Source organism: Gopherus evgoodei, chromosome 10 (assembly GCF_007399415.2).
Source record: "Gopherus evgoodei ecotype Sinaloan lineage chromosome 10, rGopEvg1_v1.p, whole genome shotgun sequence".
Lineage (NCBI taxonomy): Eukaryota > Metazoa > Chordata > Testudines > Testudinidae > Gopherus > Gopherus evgoodei.
The window spans coordinates 6,785,733-6,807,114 of record NC_044331.1 but is presented as its reverse complement, the minus strand read 5'-3'; the positions used below and the strand labels follow the sequence as shown (position 1 = coordinate 6,807,114).

Genomic DNA, 21,382 nt, shown 5'->3' with positions numbered 1-21,382 from the left:
TTGCAGTGCCCAACGGGAGCATCCACTGTGATCCTGCTAGCCAGGGGCTGGCATTTCAGACCCAGACTGGTGGCTGCATCAGAAATGCAGATTTGAGATCTCCAGGCACTAAGATCCAACCAGCAAGTTCTCCTCCGCTGATAGAAAGTGATCTATGGAGCCAAGGAACAGCCTAATCTCAGAGCAGCCTGAACACTGCTCTCCATTGCCTCCCTCATCCTGTGCCTCACCCCTACACCTCTCCTGCCGCCTTCACCTTCCCTGCCACCAATGCCCTCCCTTCCCCACTCCCCTCAGGGCTGAGCCGGCCGGAGGGAAATGGCCCCTGTGAATAAGCCCCCCACAAATCTGGAGAGGAGAGGCCAGGGCCTCCCTTGTGCACAGGAGCCCAGTGGTAGCACTGGACCCCTGAAGCCCGCTGGAGCCTGGCTCAGGCCCGAAGGGTGGGCCAGGACAGGGGGGTGGTCACAGGCTTAGGGGCGTTGACTTCTCTCCCTGCCTTTGGGGCACGTGGCTTCCCCCCACTGCCCAGGCCCATAGACAGGCGTCCCCCCCCACATCCTTCCCCAGGCCCCAGCGCTGGCCAGCTCCCACCCCAGGGTGCAGCTGCTGCTCCTCCCCTTGCAATGGCTGGGACAGGCAGCAAAGGCACGTGGCTGAGACAACACTACCCCAAGCTCCAGGAGAGAATCCGGGGGGGTGGGGGGATCAGCAGCGCCTCGGGCCAAGGGCCCCTTCCCCCCGAGCCTGTGTCCTGGTATCCGGGGGGGAGCAAGGCTGCTGCCAAGAGCCCCCCCCCCCCGGACATCCAGCCTGGGCTCCCCTTCTGCCCTCGCCCCCACACGCCTGGAGTCAGCGCCCCCGCTCCGGAGGGAGCCGCCCCGCCCGGGTAGCACATGGCCCCGAGCGGCCGCTCCCGGAGCCCGGGCTGCGGGCACCGCTCCGAGCTCGCCCGTCCGCCCAGCGCAGCTGTAAACCGGGGGGTAAATTAACACACGCACACCCCCCCCCAGTGCACTGAAATTAACTCGGGATCTGCCGGGCCGGGCGCCCCCTTCAAATCCCAGCCCGACCCCGCCAACTTTTTGCAACAGATTGTGTGTGTTTGTGTCTCCGTGTGTGTGTGTCCCGGCCCCGCGTCTGCACCACGCTCCAGCCACGCCGCGAGCCCCGCTGGGCAGCAGGCAGCAGCGGCGAGCCTGGAGAGCCCGGCGGGTTGTTTTCCCCGTGGCCCGCCGCGCTCCCTGGCCCCGCCGGCGGGCGCAGGGGCCGGGCCGCCCGGGCACCAGGCTCGGGGGCGGCTGCCTGGCCGTGCCCGCAGTGGCGGGGCTGCTGCCGGGCTCGCTCCGCCGCTAAGGAATAAATCATCCCTGCAGCTCACAACCCGGCTCATGACCCTGGCAGGCTCCGGGAGCCGCGCAGGTTCGTGCACCAGCAGCAGCCCAGCGGGACCTGCAGTTCCCCCCCTCCCCGGGCAGCTACACGGTTGTATTGTCGGGGGTGAGGTGCACGCTCCTATAGCCGAGCGGAGTGGCAGACGGAGCCGTTCCCAGCTCTGCACCAGCCCCCTGGGTTGCTTGCTCAGAGGAGGGGCGCAAGGGGCTACCCCCAATACAGCCCCCCATCACACACACCCCGACCCCCCCTTCACACAACACACAAACGCGAACCCCAGCAGCACTGATTACCTTCCACAGCCAGGGCACAGAAGGTCAAAGAGAAAAAACAGAGACAAAGCAAGTCCTCCAGCGCCATGTAAACCCTTCAAATCTCCAGGGGGGGAAAGCAGGGCTCTTCGACTGTCCAGCAGAAGAACATTTAAGAGGGGAGCTGAGTCTCCCTCCACTCCATCGCCATCTTGTGTGAATGTTAAAGACTATGTGAGTTGCTTGCACACACACATACACACACACTCAAGTCCCACTTTAGGTGTCCACTAGAGACGCCTGAACCTCTGCCAACAACCCAGCACACACACACCCCTTTCTGCTTCTCCATGCAGCAGCATGCTGGAAGCTTTGAGGGAAACCGATTGGTCACTCCCTGCTGAAGAGCCCAGCTCTGTGCGCAGGGTTAGCAAACAAGCACCAAAGCATGACAAAAAATAAAAAGTCTGGCGGTGGGCTTTGTATTTCTGTGTGCATGTGGAGAAGAGGAGGGGTCAGCTCCAGCTTGCACACCCTGCCAGCAGCTTCTGGGTGACCCAGAAGAGTGCTGTTTAATAAAAAGAAAGGACTATTTAGTCATTCAACAGGTTGCTAAAAGCTTCAGGGAGTCTAAGAAACTGTCCTCCCTTCCCTCAAGAATATGTAGGATTTAAAGGATATTTATATTTCACGCTTAGCGTTTTTCCTCGTCAAAGTGTTTTGCAAACACTAATGGGGAAGTGGCAGGTAAATTTCAGTCCCAGATTGGAATATTTTTGGAGAGGGAAATGGGAACACAGTCAATCTTTTACAAAACGATTGTCCAAGGCATGCTACCAAGAGGGAGATAAATACATATTTAAGGAGAAACAAACACTTCCCTGCAAAAACCCAAGTGTTGCAGTATTAGGCTAGCACACAATCTCAGAGATTAGAAACAAACTGAGGGGTTGAGCCTCAGCCAAATTGACCCAGATGGATCTGGTTGCAGGATAAGGGCCTTCATTTCATTCATTAAGCATGTGCCCACCGACTTGAATGGGAACTTAGGGCAGTAAGGACAGAGGTGTAATTGAGCAAGGATCCTGGCCTTTGGCATATTGGACATAAACAGTGTAATCAAGTAAATTCTATGGCAGATAATTTTGTTAAACAAAATTCTGAACCCAACATTTCTCCTCCTGTTACCCCCTAAGCACAGCTGTGTGGCAGGTAAGATCAGTGCTCCAGTGATAAGCTAGATGCCAGTGGATGTATTCATCCTATTCTCTTTGTAAGGGTCAAACCCTAGTCACCCACTCCCTGTGGGAGCAGAAGGCTTGCTATGCAGCCAAAGAAGCACATAGGGTGACTGGCGCTGTGGGAAGAGGAAGATCTGCACCGCCCCCCGCCGTGGAGCTGTACGGCTGAGCTCCATGGGGACAGTTTTTTCTTTAATATGCAAAAGGGTTTTGGAGGGTAGGCTGGGAGAGGTGCAAAGCTGGTGGATCCATGACAGCACAGATCCACTTGCATTCCCCATACACACACACTCAGAGCAGTGTGGGGCAGGGGCCAGCAGCAGTCACAGAGTAGCTCTGCTGTTCCGCAGGCCAGGATTCCCCCTGCAGAGCCCGGGCTAGATTTGGACCCAAAAATCACACAAATGCAAGAAGCACTGAATATACTTGGTGTAAAAAAAAATTAAAAAATCTAGGGATTATAGTTTGACCAAAATTGATGCTGCTGGCCTGAACTGGAGCCGCAAATCACCTCCCCACCTGGAGCAAATCCACATCCAACTGGGCCAGTCCTTAACCATGAGCTCCACTTGCCTGGGTGCAGGTTTGGGTTCTTAGTCATTTGTCTCCAGCTCTTTAAATGTTGGTGATGTGCAGCCCCCAAGTTATAGTTTCCTTTCCTTTTTAAATAAAATGTATCATGTGACCATCCTCGGCCACTGGCTATGAAAACAGGGGCAGAGCTCATTTGGCTGTTTCTCCAACCTTGCTCAGCAGTGGAAATTATAAAGCGCTCTGGGAGCGCCGAGAGTGGCTGCAAAAACACCCCTGCCTCAGTAGCTTGGCAAATAACAAAACGTTATTTCAGCGCACGCTAGTACAAAGCTGCCCAGGTGCATTTCTGGCCCAAGAGAGGGATAGCATTCCAGTGACTCCTTTGCCCTCCAGTGGGCTGAACAAGGTCGCTGTGTAAGCTGGACGGCATTAATCTCCAAGACGGGTAGGAGACTGAGTGCTGTGGGCTAGGAAATAGGGAATAGGTTGGCTAGGGCAGAGAGATGTTTTATCACTGCAGTGTGGAAAGCACAGAGCTCTGAGCACGGTAGAATTAAAACCCCTTCATTTACCAAAGAAGCCTCTTTAATCCAGAGCTTTCTATTTATTAGCTTGTTTAGTGAACTATGAAAAGAGAAAGGTTGCATGTAGGAAGCAAGTTTCCCATGTTTACTAATTATGCAATTTTAACTTTGCACTTGGCACTTCGTTCCTGACAGACTGCCTGAGCCAACAGTGCAGAGCTATGGCTGGAGAGGTGACCGTGGTTCTCAGGCAAGCATCAGAGGTGGGCTGTAAGGTTCTGCTCCAATTCTCACCAATTCTCTGTTGTGTAGCTAGAGCTACAGTATATCTTGCTGGACCACAGATTATGATGAGCCCACATTCCTTTGTCTGTTTGACAGCACAGTTTTGGTTAGGCTCAGATTTTCTAAATAGCCTTGAGAGCTGGATCCCTAAATCCCACTGACAATATGTGGGAATTGAGGGCCTAACTCCATTAGGCTCTTTTTGAAAACCCCCGTCTTCAAAACAGCAACAAGAACTGAAATGGTACAGATGGGATAGGCTTTACGTGCTGAGATTAATGGCACTTTGTGTAAACTGGTGCAATGATTCAGGACTATTCAGAGGAATTATGGGCCAAATGCTGTGGCTAATTCAGGCAGGTGCATCGCTCTGTGCACCTATCAGATAATCTGCACCCAGCAGCAGGAGCAAGGAGTTAGCTGGTATATTTGGGCTCTACTCCAAACCCACAGAACTACAGGCAGGAGCGGCACCAGGGTTTTTGGCGCCCTAGGCAGAGGTCCTTCCATGCTCCAGGTCGGCGGCAGCAATGCTGCGGCGGGGGGGTCCTTCCACGCTCCTGGTCTTTGGGGCACTTCAGCGGCGGGTCCCGGAGCAAGTGAAGGACCCACCGCAGAATTGCTGCCGAAGACCCGGAGCGCAGAAGGAGCCCCCCGCCGCTGAATTGCCGCCGAGAGTGGCAAAATGCTGCCCCTCCAAATCCTGGCACCCTAGGCGACCGCTTCGGTCACCTAAATTGAAGCGCCGGCCCTGACTACAGGCGGGTGTGCCAGGGCTCAGCCTAGCGCCATGGTCTGCATCTAAGTGAAGCTAATGACAGAAAAGTGATACCAGAGAAGAGTCCACACAAGACCTGGATAATGACACCTCATCCACATTGGTCATCAAGATCATGGAGGAAAATCCACCCACTGAGGTCACCGGGACTAAGCTGAAAGGATGGCTTTGGCTGAAGACTCTGAAGATGGGTTTGGTTCCTGACTCTGCTGCCTGTGTGACCCTAGGTGAATCATTTCATCTCTCTGTGCCTCAGTTTCCCATTTTGTAAAATGGAAATCAGAATTAAAGCTACATTGTCGATTCAACTACATTTGCCACAGAAAGGGTCTGTTCTTTGCAGAACATTTTGACTTTTTATTAAAAAAATATTTCGGTGTTTGTTGTTTCAACTAAAAATAAATTTTCCATGAAAAAAAAAACCCTCCATTTTTCAACCAGCTTTAATAAAATAATAATAATATTTCTTTTTCCTTCCCTTTGCCTCCCCTGTCAATTGTAAACAATCTGAGGCAGGGTCTGTCTCCTACTCGCATTGTGGGCACCCTACACATTAGTGGTATACAAATAAATACCGTCTGGGTGTAGGGAAGCAGCATTCCAGTGGTGTTTCTGACCTGGAACATCTTCACCCACAACTGGCCATTTGCTAAGCATAATGCCAAGGCCCCTCTGGTGTCAGCATGGACCGAATGATCTCAGAAGGAATCACATTAACTTGGACTCAGTTCCTGTAGGATTTCTTCAGGCAAAACACCCACTGAAGTACGACCAAGAGGAGCTGGCCCTCACTGACTCCAGGTGAGAAGTTAACCTCTCACAGGTGGGATGTAGCTAGCTCAACAGGCCCAGGGGTGCCCTACTCCTTTTTAAACAAATTGTTATGGTATTTCCAGACAGAGGAAGCCGGAAGGAAGAACCATTCCTGCTGCGCTTCTCAAGCATCAGATGTTCTCCTCCCCACAAGAAGCAGCTAACAGCAAACTCCAGGAACACAACTGTGCCAGTAAAAGGAGCTCCACCTTCCAAGGTACTGATATTTCTGCTCCAGCACTTATTAGAAGCAAGAAGCCACGTTAATTTACAGCAGAACATCTCAGATGTTTCCAGCAGGAACTTTGTTCCCTTCAGCAGGCAGCTTCGTTCAACCTTTCAATATCTGCAGAGCCTCAGGTGTTTTGAGTAGAGAGACATTCTGGATGATAACAGCAGCAGTGGCAGGTGTTTGTAGTTCAGCCTTTTGTTCCCCATGTGGGAGGCATTATTGCAGCACTCCAAAAAATCTGCAATAATTCATACAAGCAATAAATCTCATACAAGCCTCCTGGTTTGCATAAGATCCTGGCTATGGAAAGAACAGAAGGGAAATCCTGCCACAAGCCTGATGGAATCATAAAAGCTTCTGTAAATTTACCAAGCTCAGCATGGCTCTCGCAGAGGCCACTAAAAAGTAGCATTTGGGGTTCTGTCCCTTTTGAAGTGTCGCCTCCAATTTTGTGTTGCTGAAAACACAAGAAATGGACGCAGAGCGGGGGCCTGCATTCGAGAGAGGTCGGAACCCAAGCCCTGGATCCAAACACCCCCGAAATGGGTCAGACCTGAAACATTTCTAAGCCTTTAATACTGATCTGCACTTAGTAAGTCTAGTCTGTTTCCAGCCTATGAACAATTATTAGTGGTGGCAGTAGAGGCCCTAACTGAAATCAGGAACCTGCTGTGCTATGCACTGAACAAATGCACAGCAGGAAACAGTCCCAAAGAGCTAATAATCTGAAGAGAAAAGACAGACAAGGCAAAACGACTACCCCCATTTCACAGATGAGGAACCGAGGCACAGAGTGACTTATGGCTTGTCTAGATGGACACTACACTGGGAAATTAGGTCGATACAACTTCATCGCTCAGGGGTGTGAAAAATCCACACATCCCCAAGCAACACAGGTAAACGGACCTCACCCCCGATGTAGGTGGTGTTAAGTCCACGGTGCATAGGCACCATCTTTTTTTTGTTGCTGGAGGGTGCTTGACCCCCACTCTGCACCAGGCTCCATCCCCACTCAGGGCCGGCTCCAGGGGTTTTGCTGCCCCAAGCAGCCAAAAACAAAAACAAAAAGCCGTGATCTGCGGCAATTCAGCGGGAGGTCCTTCACTCCGAGTGGGAGTGCTGCCCGAATACCTGAACATGCTGCCCCTCTCCAGAGTGGCTGCCCCAAGCACTTGCTTGCTAAGCTGGTGCCTGGAGCCGGCCCTGTCCTCACTCCACTCCTTCTCGCAAACCCCCTTCCTGCCTCTTCCTGGCCCATTCCACACACCCCCAGCGCACCCCGCCCTCACTCCTCCTCCTCCTTCCACCCAGCACCTCCTGCCCACGGTGGAACGGCTGATCACGGTGGGTGGGAAGCACTGGGAGGGAAGGGGAAGAGCTGATTAGCAGGGCCACCGGTGGGCAGGAGGTGCTGGGGGTTAAGGGGCTGGAGGAGGCACTGATGGAGGCACCCACTGTTGTTTTTTTTAATGTGGGTGCTCCAGCCCCAGAGCACTCACTGAGTCAGAGCCTATGAATGGGAGAATTCGCCTGTCAACCTATCGCCTCTTGGGGAGGTGGAGTACCTACACCCATGGCAGAACCTCTCCTGTTGGCATAGGTAGCATCTTCTTTGAAATGCTAGAATGGCACCGCTGCAGTGTTTTAAGTGTAGACGCCCCCAGTAAAGTTAAGGTGAATTAACTAAAGAAGTATAGTTAAAGCACATCAAACCCCTGTGTGAACGCTCTCATCCAGAAACAAAGTGGCTTTCATTTGCTTTATCTTGAGCCCTTTTGAAGGAAGATTAAGACACTTTACTTCTGAATGAGGGCATCTGCATAGACACTACCACGTTACACCAAAGCACTTGCGCCGCAGTGGCGTGCAGGCGAAGACGCGCCATGCAGATAGGAGAGTGCTCTCCTACCGGCGTAATCACTCCACCTCTATGAGAGGCAGAAGCTGTGTCAGCAGGAGTGTGTCTCCTGCTGGCATATCACAGTGTAGACACCGCTTTAAGTCAATGTAACTTACGTCACTCAGGGGTGTGAAACAACCACTCCTCTGAGCAATGTAACTTACATCAACTTAAGTGGTCGTGTAGACCATCCCTTAGCTTTCCCAAGTATCCCTGTGTACGCAAGGCCTTAGTGACTCCCCAAGGTCACCAAGAAGACAGGTGGCCAAGACAAGAAGTGAACACAGGGCTCTGGAGTTGTTGGCCTCGTCTGCACAACAGAATTAGGTCTCTAAGTCACTGCACATTGACCTATCTGTGCATGTGTCTATGCTCACATTTGTCTCCAGCTGACGTCAGTGCCCCATTAAGGCAACACAGTAAAACTACCTCCCCGAATGGTACTGAGCCATGGTCAACCTACTGTGTTTGACACAGTGCGTGTGTAGGCATGGCATGAGTCTAGTGCCTTACCTACAAAGCCGTTCTTTCCCCCGCATGACAACTTCTCACCAGCTTTGCTACATTTCTTCAACCCAAGACAGATCCCCAATACTCAGTCTTCTGGGAGAATGAGTCCACCTGGGAATATTACTCCATGGAAAGTGGGGGACAAGGGAGATCATCCTTGCCAAAGTTATTCCAAGCTGGTGGTGACTCGTGGGCTACAGGAAACACTCACAGAATGAAAAGTGTCCGTGCCCTCCTGTTCTGTATGTGTGAACAATGCCGAACGGGGAGCAGCTGTTTACATTTAATAACATGTATTGTGTAAGTGAGCAACACAGTAAGCAATTTGCTCAACAACCCAGGGATATCAGGACAATTCTGTATAACAGAAAAAGAAAAAGAGAGGGGGAAAAAGCCATTTGATAGCCAGACCCTAAGGGAGTCTCTGTATAATACACATTCATTTCATTATGCTTTCCCTCATAAATATTTATTAGGCATAATACCTCATCATTCTTCCTTGAATGGGTGTTGCATTATTATTATTATATACAGAGAAGGCTTTCCCTGCTCTCCTGGTCCTCAGCCTCCTGCTATGGGCTGTCCCTTTCTGCAGCTGTAAGTCGGGAAGAGGGGATAAATGGGAGTGACATAACAGTATGAAATGCCACCTAACAGTGGACTTTATGGCTGGACAATTGCAGCCGCAAATTTTTAGAGGGACTGGGAGGGCGGAGGAGGAAAATACTGCAAATATAGAAGTCCTGTCTTTAAAATATGCTCGCTGCATGGTACCTTTCTGCAAACTAGAGCCCCGCTCCCACAATCTGATCCTCGGGGGCAGAATCTTATACTCCTGCAGCAGATCCAACCCCAGCACTGAGCTGAGGCTGTGGCTTTTGGCATGAGCAAATGTCAGACCTTGACACAGGGCAAAGTATGGCCAAAGAGGATTTTAAATACCAACATCACACTGAGCTATTTTTATATAAAAAAGGTGAAACCATTCATATTCCATTCTAAAGATGAGGGGATTTATTTCCAAAGTTACACCAAAACAAACAGGATTTAAAACTCCATGCACGTAAAATGCATGTCCTTTGATTTGACTTATAACTGCAGCATTTGTTCTGCTAGCTGGTATTTTCTAAATGCAATGAATCCTTACTCTCATGAGTTACTCAGTGGGGCTAACTACATGAGTTAGGATTTGGTTCTGCAACTCCTAACTAAGGTGACCAGATAGCAAGTGTAAAAAATCGGGATGGGGGTGGGGGGTAATAGACGCTTATATAAGAAAAAGCCCCCAAAATCAGGACTGTCCCTATAAAATCAGGACATCTGGTCACCCTACTCCTAACTTGCCTTATTTTCTATACAAAGAGACACCCCAACTGATTCTTTATTAAGATCTGACAAGACTACTGGAGTGGGCTGGATGGATTAGGGAAAATTAAATTCACAAAAATTATGCAGGATTTATAGGAACAGCATGTATCGGGTGGTAGCTTTTAGATCAACCTTATCTGTTTCATTTCAATCAGTCTCCTGTACTGTCATATTAGTTCACTGCCTTTTTCTAAACAACAGATTCACTGCCAAGACAATAAAATACATGTTTACTGGACACGTCTCAGAATATTATGTGGCAGTTGGATAGAATCTTGTAAACAGGCATGATTCTGAAAAATAATATTTGCTCAATGTTAAAAAAAAAATCTGTGTGCTTCCCCTTGCAGCCCTTTTTCGTGTGAATGGTCCCACTGATGTCTCGATCTGTTAAGTTGTTCAAATTTCATACCTTGCTCAGAAACTTACTGACCAGGACTGGTTTTCAGTGTAAACAACACATGACATCAAGGAGTTCTGCACAGTGGGGGCTGCCTTCAGAAATAACAGTCATGCTCCTTTGTGCTAGGAAATGTGTTCATGTGCCAAAAATTAAGAACTGTTCCAGGGTTTCATTAGGTGTACAAAGCTGATGATAAAATGATATGCTTGGGAAAATAGAGTTAAACCACTAAAGAGGTTTAGAGTATGTGATCATGTCGCCCTCTAGTGGCTGGCCTCAGAAAATATAACAACCAGCTATCTCTGGAGTAACTAACTCCTGTAGCTCAAAGGTCAGAACTTCCTGCTTTCAGTGCTTATGGTCTTGGGTTTGATCCTGCTAATAGATGGGGTGCCTATTTATACACAGCTACAGTCATACCTTAGTTTGGTATATATACTGGGATGATTTAGTTGGGAATTGGTCCGGCTTTGAGCAGGGGGTTGGACTAGATACCTCCTGAGGTCTCTTCCAATCCTGCAATTCTATGATTCTATGATAATACCCCAGAAGCAAAGTTTGGGCCTGAACAAAAACATTCCTGAACTTTGGAAAAGTTTGGATTTGATCTCTATATATTACTAGATCTAGCTTCAATTCCAGCTCCCAAAACTCTGCAAGAATTTAGATTTGGAAAGCGATCTGAATTTCATGCCTGCCTCTCCTGAGATGCATTTAGTTTAAATACAAAATTTCCTCACTTGCTGCATATTTCACAAAGAATTCTAGCCAGTTTGAGTCTATTCTTGCCGTGAAAACAGCAGAGACATGATCCCAGTCTTTCTTATAGTCCTGTCTCTTTGATACAGTTCCACAGGTTGATGCTAGGAAGGACATATAGGTTTTAGTCCCCTTCTAAGTACACACAGTAGGGTGACCAGGTGTCCCAGTTTTATAGGGACAGTCCTGATATTTTGGTCTTTTTCTTATATAGGCTCCTATTACCCCCCAACACCCCACCCCACCCGGTCTTGATTTTTCACACTTGCTATCTGGTCACCTTATTTCCTAATTGTCACCCTAAAATGATAATTTTGCATTGAAAGCCTTTCACCACATCTTCTGTGCCCTCCTTGTATGATGAAGGCTATTCCTACCTATCTGATTGCTCTACAAACCTAAATAGATGGTGTATTCATTTAAGGATTACTGACCACAAGCAAGAAAAGCTTTGCCCTAACATTAGGTCTGCTATAAATAATGCATCATTGTTCAGTGTTGGTTTAAGTTCCAATGAGCATCATGGGCCAGCAGACTCAGCAAAGATGAAGGCAACACTGAGTATTAATGAGAAATAATATCATTTGATGAAGACCTCCAGTGAAACGTAGCAAAAAAGCTAAAACATCTCCAGGATTATTTTCATGTAAATCTCTTCATCCAGAGACCTGTTTAACCCTTTACTTTAGAAACACACAACTCTATGATTACCCTACCATTTTCATTTTTCATCTCTCTTTTGCGAGCCAATTTGATTTCATATAAACACTAGTTCACACTAGAGGTCATAACCATGACCCGCAGGCAGGACTCCAATGCAGCATCAAGAAACGCCTTTGAAACATCTAAAAGTTCTGCTAGATCTGAGAAATCAGAAACGTCTCAACAGCTTCCCTCTGAACTATCCAATTAAAATGTCCACAAATAAAGCTATTGTTTTCCATTGGCTTCCTCTGCTGGCCAGATATCATTAAAAGACCATTGCCTCTGACTGGTCCATTATTCCTCCTATGTTAGATTTGCTGAGAATTTTCAACGCTGTTCTTCATCTCCAGACCAAGGTGGGAATAAGAATATAATATAATAAGACTGTTTGATGCTAGAAGTGAAGTCTATGGGGAATTTAATTTTCATCTATTGAGCTTAAAGGGGTCTCTTCTATCAATGCCTCATAAAAGTTTTCTTGGAGGCAATTATTGATAGCCCAAAAGACTAAACCAGAAAGCCGGTTTCTCTTTGGATTAATAAGATTCCCCTGCCCTCTTCGATTGGGTATTGCGTAGACTAGAGAGCCAATCAGTACAATAACCTCTCACCTGTAAAGAAAGTCTGTTTCATAGCACATGTACCACAGAGGAATTCGTTGGCTCAGGGAACCTAGTTATACATGCAGAAGCGCTCGGATTGTGGACTAAGTCATTAGTGACCAAAAGTCATGATTGTTTGGTGGCCTCTTGGTAGGGGACATCACCAAGTTACTAGTGAACAGGAGCCCACATCAAACCTAGAACTCAGAACTCTCGCTTGCAGACTCTGAGGAAGCACCAAGGATGGAATGGTCAACAGAAAATGAATTCCATTCCTAGTCATAGAGCTCAGGATTTGGACAACAGATTAGTGGGAGTGTCTGGAGAAACTGGAACTACAGCTGTCTATGTTCTGCGGGCAGAGAGACAGCATCCATCTCCACTGCTGTCCACCCGGAGCCTCTAATCAAAAGTAAATCGTTCTATAGACACTAGTCCAGCCTCTAGTTTGCATGGGTCATAAAGGAAATATCAACAAGAAAGCATGGACATCCTCATGCACAATACTCACATGCACAAATGAAATGAAATTAAACAAATGGGGAGAGAGAACAATATCAGCAAACACCTCGGGCAAACACATATTCTGCCTGGGACGTATTTTAATCAGTGGTGGTGTTCATCCCAAAACTCAAGACCTCCCTAGCCTACTGTCATAACTCTCCTACTCAGATCTGAACCTTAGAGTTCAGAACATGAGAAGCTAGCATGAAACCTCCAAACTTAATTACCAGCTTGGATCTGATATCACTGCCACCAGCCAGAAGATTCCAGTGTCTGGCTCACTGTGGTCTCCCCAAAACCTTCCCTGGGGGACCCCAAGACTCAGATTCCTTGAGTCTCACAACAAAGGGGAATAAACCATTTCCCTTCCCCCTCTTCCCCTCCAGGTGTTCCCTCCCTGGGTTCCTGGAGAGAGATACAGATTCAAGCTCCGTGAATCTAAACAAAGGGATTCCACTCTCTTTACCTCCTCCCAGATTTCCCTGCCCTGGGGACCCTAGGATACTCCCTGCTTCAAGTCCTTGAAACACAAGTACCGAGAGATCTAATCTCTCTCTCCCCTCACCCAGAGGGTATGCAAAGTCAGGCTTAGTAAATCTAACACAAAGAGATATTCCCCCTCCCTTCGTTTCTTAGCCTTAACCAGTGAAAAACACTTAAACAGGTCTTAAAAAGAAAGCTTTATATAAAAAGAAAGAAAAAGACATAAAATGGTCTCTGTATCAAGGTGACAATATACAGGGTCAATTGCTTAAAGGAAAAAAATGAATAAACAGCCTTATCCAAAAAGAATACAATTTAACACATTCCAGCAACTACACACATGTAAATACAAAAAAAAACAATAAAAACCTATTGTCTTACTATTGTCTTACTATCCTTGTCCTTACAACTTGGAAACAGAAGATTAGAAAGCCTGGAGATTCCTGGGGTCACTCTCAGAGCCCAGAAAGAGAACAGACCAAGAACAAAGGACTCACACTCAAAACTTCCCTCCACCCAGATTTGAAAAAGTCTTGTTTCCTGATTGGTCCTCTGGTCAGGTGTTGTTTGTTACCTCTTTCCAGGTGAAAGAGACATTAACCCTTAGCTATCTGTTTATGACACCTACAGCCTAGTGCAGGGGTCGGCACACTAGTGGTGTGCCGAGTTTTCAGTTATTCATTCTAATTTAAGGTTTCGCGTGCCAGTCATACATGTTAATGTTTTTAGAAGATCTTTTTCTATAAGTCTATAATATATAACTAAACTATTGTTGTATGTAAAGTAAATAAGGTTTTTTAAATGTTTAAGAAGCTTCATTTAAAATTACATTAAAATGCAGAGCCCCCCAGACCGGTGTCCAGGACCTGGGCAGTGTGAGTGCCACTGAAAATCAGCTCACGTGCCACCTTTGGCACGCGTGCCATAGGTTGCCTACCCCTGGCCTAGTGCATCAAACTGGCCCAGCAGAACTGGCGTAAAGCCCTGTTCTGGTCATTTCCTATGTCTAAAAGAACTAGTAAGATGGTACTTTGTGGTGGTGCCAGTGTGAGCTGAGGAGTGAGGGAGTATTCAGGATTCATAACAAGAAGCGTAAGCATTAGCTGCCGGAAAGGGATGTCACTCCACCTCACTTACACAGCAGCAAGTTATACTACCAAGGGGAGAAAAATCTAAACACCGGGGGACATCAGGCAGTGAGTGAGTCTGACAAAAGCCATTAATTCATTGGGGAAATGGTGTAAGACCATCAAATCCCCTTGGAAATGTTGCTATAACATTGCTAAGTTCAGGATCTGCCTCGCTCACTGCCTCCTAACGCAGCTACACAAGGCCTTGGCCAGATCTTAGCCACCAGTGCCTGGCCACCAGGGTAGCTGTCCCAGAGCAAATCCACAGTGTAGACAGGGTAAATTGCTATGAGCCACCATTTGCACTGGCATTGCTTACTTTGTTTTCTGGCCCAGTACAAACAGCAGAGTTGCCTGTCTGAGCTGGTGGCCGTAACCAGGGCAAGGGCCATTATACACAAAGCTTTAGTTACAGTTTTGTACCATTTCATTTTTATTAGGGCACCTCCTTTGCAGGCCATTTTCGGCTCCCGCCTGCCCTCCCCCACCATCCACCAGCTGAGCAGATACAACACCGGATGAGAAATCTGCATTTCATTAATGTACTCTTTCCCTCTGTCACTCACCTCCTGCATGGTGCTAGCTGTACATGACTGGGCCTGAGATTTAATCAGATTAATTTAAATTAATACAACTGCCACTTAATTACAAGTATCTGAGAGCTTATCCAAACCAAGTGATTTATAGCCCACATCAGTCTAATTAATACCACCATCTCTTAAAATAAAAACCTAATAAATTGGTTTATTATATGAATGTAAGATCAAGTTATTAGCTTTGGGTCTCTTGTGACCTGGCCAATTTGAGGGAGGTTTTACAGCCCTGCTGGCAAAGGGTCTTTTTTTCTCTCCATTTTCACCATTTAAAATATTTTAATTGCAGAAGGAGGGAAAATATCTAGCTAGCAAATCACTCCACAAGCCAAGGGGTCGCAGAAGGGTTGCTTCACACACATTCTGTGGTTTCTAGAATTGCAAGTACCCACAGGACTACAGTCTGCCCAGGTTTCTCCAATCAGAACGTACACTGGTCTGTGTATCTAATATCAGGCAGCCTGTACCAGTTATTAGCCAGCAAATGGGTTTGTGAGATTACGGAAAAGAATAGGAGGAAAATTAAAGGCTTTGTGGATATGGAAGACAGTACAGGATACTGGGCTAGATGGATCACTGGTCTGACCCAGTACGGCCATCCTTATGTTCTTAACTATCTCAATCAAAATTACAGACTTTCCTACTTTATTTTCTGTATTTATTCCCCTCTCTCCAACCCCAGAAACTTTTTCTGAAGGGGGAAGTTTTCAAAAGTGTCTGAGGCATTTAGGAGCACAAATCCCCCTGGAAGTCAATGAGATGTGTGCTTCTAAACCTCTTCATGCTGGTGGCCACGTCTACACTACCACATATGTCGGCAAAAGAGTGTATCCCACTGACAGAGCTACTGCTGCTCGTAGGGGGTGGCTCTATTATGCTGACCGGAGAGTCAGCATAGTAAGATGGTACTTTGTGGTGGCGCCAGCATGAGCTGAGGAGTGAGGGAGTATTCAGGATTCATATCACCTGAAGGTTTGATCTGAGTAAGGTTGAGCCACCTCAGATTCCCCAGCATCATCATCCAGCATGTCCCGCAATCCACAGAATATCTAGGACCCAATACTGCAGCTCAAAGAGCAGCACAGAGAGAAGATAGTGGTTACGGCACTAGCGTGGGACTCAGGAAACGTGTGTACAGTTCCTGGCTCTGCCACAGACATTCCTATGTAACCATGGGTGAGTCACTTAATCTCTCTGTGCTTCAGTGCCCCACTCGCCACATGGGAATAACACTTCCTTACCTCAGAAAGGTGTTGAGTGGCTAAATTAATTAATGTTGGTGCTGGGGTCATAGAAGCACGTACACTCAGACTAAAAATGACCATCAGCAAAGCAGGGGCAGTGCTAAGAAACAAGGAAGAAGAAACAAACAGAGGAATAATTGAAAAGCAAATGAACATTGTAAAAAATAACTTCTATTGGTTACTAGCATAAGTAAGGTGAGCATAGTCCTTTTCAGAGCACCAATGTCTGTATTACTCTTGCTAACCCCCCAAGTCAGCAAGCCTGCTTTAATCAGCCCTTTAAGCACACAAAATACTGGCTAATGTGTCCTCTCAACCAGTCCCTCTGCTGAATGGTCTCAGAACCACCCCATTATGTGTCATAGAGCCTATGCTGATAACAAGCAGAGGCTATATGGCATTAGCTAAAGCGTATTGTGGTAGAAGGGGGATCCATGTTCTATCCCTGGTGCCACCATCGAGATTCTAATGATCCTCATGTGCAGAATGGTGGGAAGTCCTAGACGGTCACAATTTGTAACAATATAGTAGAGGTAGGTGTTTTATTTAAAAATGCATGAGCTTATTGAGGTTTGAGGCTTGACTAGATTTAATTGAGAATAATTGTGTCCAGGAAACATCAGTGTAAGTTTTACCACAGTCTGCGGTTTTGGGCAACATGTCTGGATGTGGTTAATGTCATTAAAGCCAATCTCTTGTAAAAAGTTGTCTGCTAAGTCTGTGACTAGTTAACACAGTGAAATTCTTTTCAAATGAAAGCCAGAGCCAGTCAAGGGACATTTTATTAAGAGAAGCAAAATGGCTGAATTCCCAGTACTACGGAAATGTTTAAATCTGTCCTTTGCTAAAGGTTAATGGTGATACACGGTGTACTTACAAACAACACCTAGCAAAAGAATCAGGTCTGGCCAATAAAAGGATTCAAAGCCTAAACATTAATCGTTTCTTATAAAAGAAAGTGTAGTTTTGTTTTGTTTCAAACCACACTGGAAATAGCTGAGTTACCTACTACATCCAGTACAGGAATATGGAGTAAAACAGAACTCTTATTATTTTTATAGGGTGAGGTATCAGGGAAGATGCAGAGAAAAATAAACCAGAGATTTTCAAAATATGGATCTACTGATTTCACTTTACTTTGTTGTTCTACCAGCTAGACTTTGGGCTGAACATGGAACAAACACAAGGATTGCTGAACTCCAAAAGTGGGTTGATAATGATGCATTCCTGGGTGTATCTGCCAAATTAAAGATGGGTTTGGAATGGGTCCCATATGAGGAGAGATTAAAGAGGCTAGGCCTCTTCAGCTTGGAAAAGAGGAGACTAAGGGGGGATATGATAGAGGTATATAAAATCATGAGTGATGTGGAGAAAGTGAATAAGGAAAAGTTATTTAATTGTCCCCATAATACAAGAACTAGGGGCCACCAAATGAAATTAATGGGCAGCAGATTTAAAACAAATAAAAGGAAGTTCTTCTTCACACAGCGCACAGTCAACCTGTGGAACTCCTTGCCTGAGGAGGTTTTGAAGGCTAGTACTATAACAGGGTTTAAAAGAGAACTAGATAAATTCATGGAGGTTAAGTCCATTAATGGCTATTAGCCAGGATGTGTAAGGAATGGTGTCCCTAGCCTCTGTATGTCAGAGAGTGGGAACAGATGGCAGGAGAGAGATCACTTGATCATTGCCTGTTAGGTTCACTCCCTCTGGGACACCTGGCATTGGCCACTGTTGGTAGACAGGATACTCAGCTGGATGGACCTTTGGTATGACCCAGTATGGCTGTTCTTATATTCTTATGACCCAACCTGCAAAGTTCAGACCTGAACTACCCCAAAGTTTAGGCATGATCAGATCCAAAGTTTGGTTGAGGAACTTCTCTACCAAAAGGTGAGCTGGAAATCCAGACTGAAACCGGGGAAGGAATGGCTGAACCCACAGCATTTTCCATCCTAAGGCTCTGATCTTTGCCCACGCGAGTGCTCCTCATGAAATTAACGGGACTATAAGGTGTGTGCAAAGGCATTTGCAGAACCTGGGCCTGCATTCCAACATCCTCTGGAAGAGGCGGGAGCACTCCAGAAAGCACAAGGCCTTCATAAATACAGAGCTTAGTATTTTTGGCAATTAAGCCCACAAGGATGTCCACCCACTTATTTTTTTTAAATGTGATGGAATTCAGTGCTCAGAAAAGTGCAAGTCTAATAAAAGTGTGCAAGTGCCTCCCACACACAGCTCTGCCAGGGCAGCATCGACTCCTACTCCCCAGCTTTTGGGCTCCCGTTCCCAGGGGGAGTCAATTGTTTTTTGTCAAGATCCAAATTTCTTGGTCAAGGTATAGCCAAGGTCCAGACTCCAGAGAAAATAATAAAACAATCATAATAATGATGAGCATAATTAAATAAATCAATAATAAGTAATTAGAAGATTTCAGGGTCCATTCAAAAGCAGCTGGTGGTCTGGATTTTGCCTGCAGTCCACCTATTGATTAACCCAGCTGGCTCTGGAGTAACAAGGATGGGTTCTAGAGGGACTGGCCTCTGAGACTCTCCGTGGCTGGAATCAGAGTTTGGGCTGATATGGGACCTTTAAAGAGGAAATAAAGTAGGGGTTCCTCATCCTGACAGATGCAGGCATATAGTGTGTCCTTTACCCATGGCCATGACACTACTAGCAGAGAGAGCTGGAGGGTGGGAGGAATTTAAGCATCGAAAGTTCAGATCTCGGGCAATAGCAAGTCTTACACTCCTGTTCTGCACTAGGAGGCCAGCTGGTTCCTAGAGACTTCGTATGGTATAGGCTGCATGACTGTTGCCAAAAGCAATAAGTCAATGCTTGCACCTCTGCTGCCAATTCCTGCTGAGGTTCAGGAAAGAGGGGGTCACTGTCCTCACCCATGTCCAATTCCAAAAACCAGCATGCTCTTAAATCTAGAACTGGGGCTGAATCAGAATCCTAGGGTGCAAGACACCTCCAAATGCAGAGGAAGTGAGTGAGTATCTAAACTCTGCAGCTTGAGTCCTCCTGTTCTTAATTTTGTGTTTTTCCAAACCCTGTCCAGGAGGTGCCTGAGGTTCTAGAGATAGCAGCATTCAATTACCATGAAGAGATCCAGGAGCAATGAAGTCAGAGGAGTGAGACTAGAGTGCCCAAGGGCAGTGTGGAGATGCACAGCTAAAAGTGTTACCATTTATTTGTATTACAGCAGTGCCTGCAGGTTCCAGTGACGTTGTGCTAGGCCCTGTACAAACACATTGTGTGACAGTCCCTGCTCTAACAGCTTGCAATCAAAACAGACAAGACTGACAGAGGATAGGAAGGAAAACAGAGACCCAGCGGAGTGACTTACCCACAGTCACACAGCATGTCAGTGGTAGAGATGGGAAAAGGATGCAGCTTTCCAGATGCCCCCTCACAATACCTTATGCCGTAGGCCATCCTGATGCTTGCAATTCTGGGTCCCTTCGCATACCCTAGGCAGGATGCTGCAACACAGCAGACGTTCGGACCCTACAGCTCAGTTTGGAACATTAGCCAAATAAAAGTACTTCGGGGGGGTGCTTCAGATTTCTTAAACTCCTGCAGCCATCATGCAAACAAGGAGAACCTCCCATGGCTAATATCCCTTCAGAACGTAAGAGCTGCAGAAATGGATTTATTATCCCGGAGCACCCTCAGAGGCCAGCGCTGCCTCTCTTGGTTCCTAACCAATGGGATACCAAGCAGTAGTTTAAGGACAGCTGCATTTATGGACTGGAAATTCCTTGCAACTTAGAATCCTCACAGCTGGGGAAAAGCATAATCTCCATGATTTGCAGGTTGTCTCTCTAGTTTAAAATACATTAGACTCAAACTATTCAATCACATGGAGAAATGAGTCAGTTACGTCCTCTAATGCCAACATTTATCATCCCATTTATCTGCTCCAGCTTCTGAGGCCCATATCAAATCACTTTCTTGTACTAGTTAATAACTTACAAGTTTATGCCTTGTATCCCTGGGAGGCCCTGAATGGCTATTCTAGCATTGCAGGCAGCATGAGACCACCTAGGGATAGGCGATCTGGTTTAAATCATACAAAAATCAGCCCAAACACAAACCAAGCCCCTTTTCCTTTCCTCTCCAGTGTTCTGTATTCCCTCCAGGAACCAATGTAAATAGTTCTAGGTTCCCCACCTGCTTTGCAGGCTTTACGCCTCCAAACAGCTCTGAGAGGTCGTTAAATAGCCCCATTTTACAGGTGGGGAAACAGAGGCACAACAAAGTTAATTGACTTGCCCAGAGTCACACAGTGAGGCAGTAGTAGAGAGAGGCCTAGACCTCAGAGGTCCAAATTCTCAGTCCTGTGGGTCAACCACTAGGTGACTCTCTATCCATCACTCTGAGAAGTCTCTCAAATACCTTGAGAAAAGCTGCCTCCTGATATTTTCAACCAACTGGGGTGGGGGAAGGAGAGCAGGAGGAGTGGAGGGGAGAAGAACTAGCAGATGGCTTAGAAGAAAAGCTTGTTCTCACAGGATGATCTCTACCCCTATTGCTAGATAATGGTTCAGCCGCACAAAAAAAGCTGGAAGGGAGGGTAAGACCAGCTGTGACAACGCATTAGTTCTAAAATGGGTAGAGGGAGACATGAAGGGGAGTGTTAACATTTGGGGCGGTGGACAAAGCATGCAGAAGCAATCCAGCAGCGGTTGTGCCTAGGTTACTAGAGCAAAGGAGCTTTGCTACTGGAGCTGGTCGGGAGTTTTTTCAATGTTTTTTTCCCATCAGAAAATACCCATTAGTTGAAACTGAAACTTTTTGATGAAACTTTGAGGTCCAAAATAGAATTTGAATGAGCAGCCCACCCCAAAATGGCCAACAGCCTGGTGGTTATCTGGGACGTGACTAATGCCAGCAGGTAGGGAATGGAACCTGGCTCTTCCTCATCCCAGGGGAAAGCCCAGGCTCCTCCGGCATGGAGGTGACTCAATCTCAAAAATTTTGAAAGGTTTCAGTTTCACCTAAACAACTCGAACATTTTCAGTAAAAGAAACAGACCCATTTAATCTAATGTGTCTCATTTGCCTGATTTGTAGGAGTCATTTCTAGGAAAACAGGACACATGCGTTTTAGTTTGCTATCA

The 21,382-nt window shown here is 46.8% G+C and overlaps 1 protein-coding gene across 2 annotated transcripts in view; it reads right to left on the bottom strand.

The window, feature by feature from the left end:
* Positions 1–1,944, bottom strand: part of IGDCC4 (immunoglobulin superfamily DCC subclass member 4) — a 185,509-nt gene extending 183,565 nt beyond the window's left edge. For both annotated transcript variants that reach the window (XM_030578836.1, XM_030578837.1), the window contains exon 1: positions 1,689–1,944. In XM_030578836.1, coding sequence (XP_030434696.1) covers positions 1,689–1,755 — 67 coding nt within the window. In that variant the 5' untranslated portion in view covers positions 1,756–1,944. The remainder of the gene's footprint in view (positions 1–1,688) is intronic.
* Between the last annotated feature and the right edge of the window lie 19,438 nt (positions 1,945–21,382).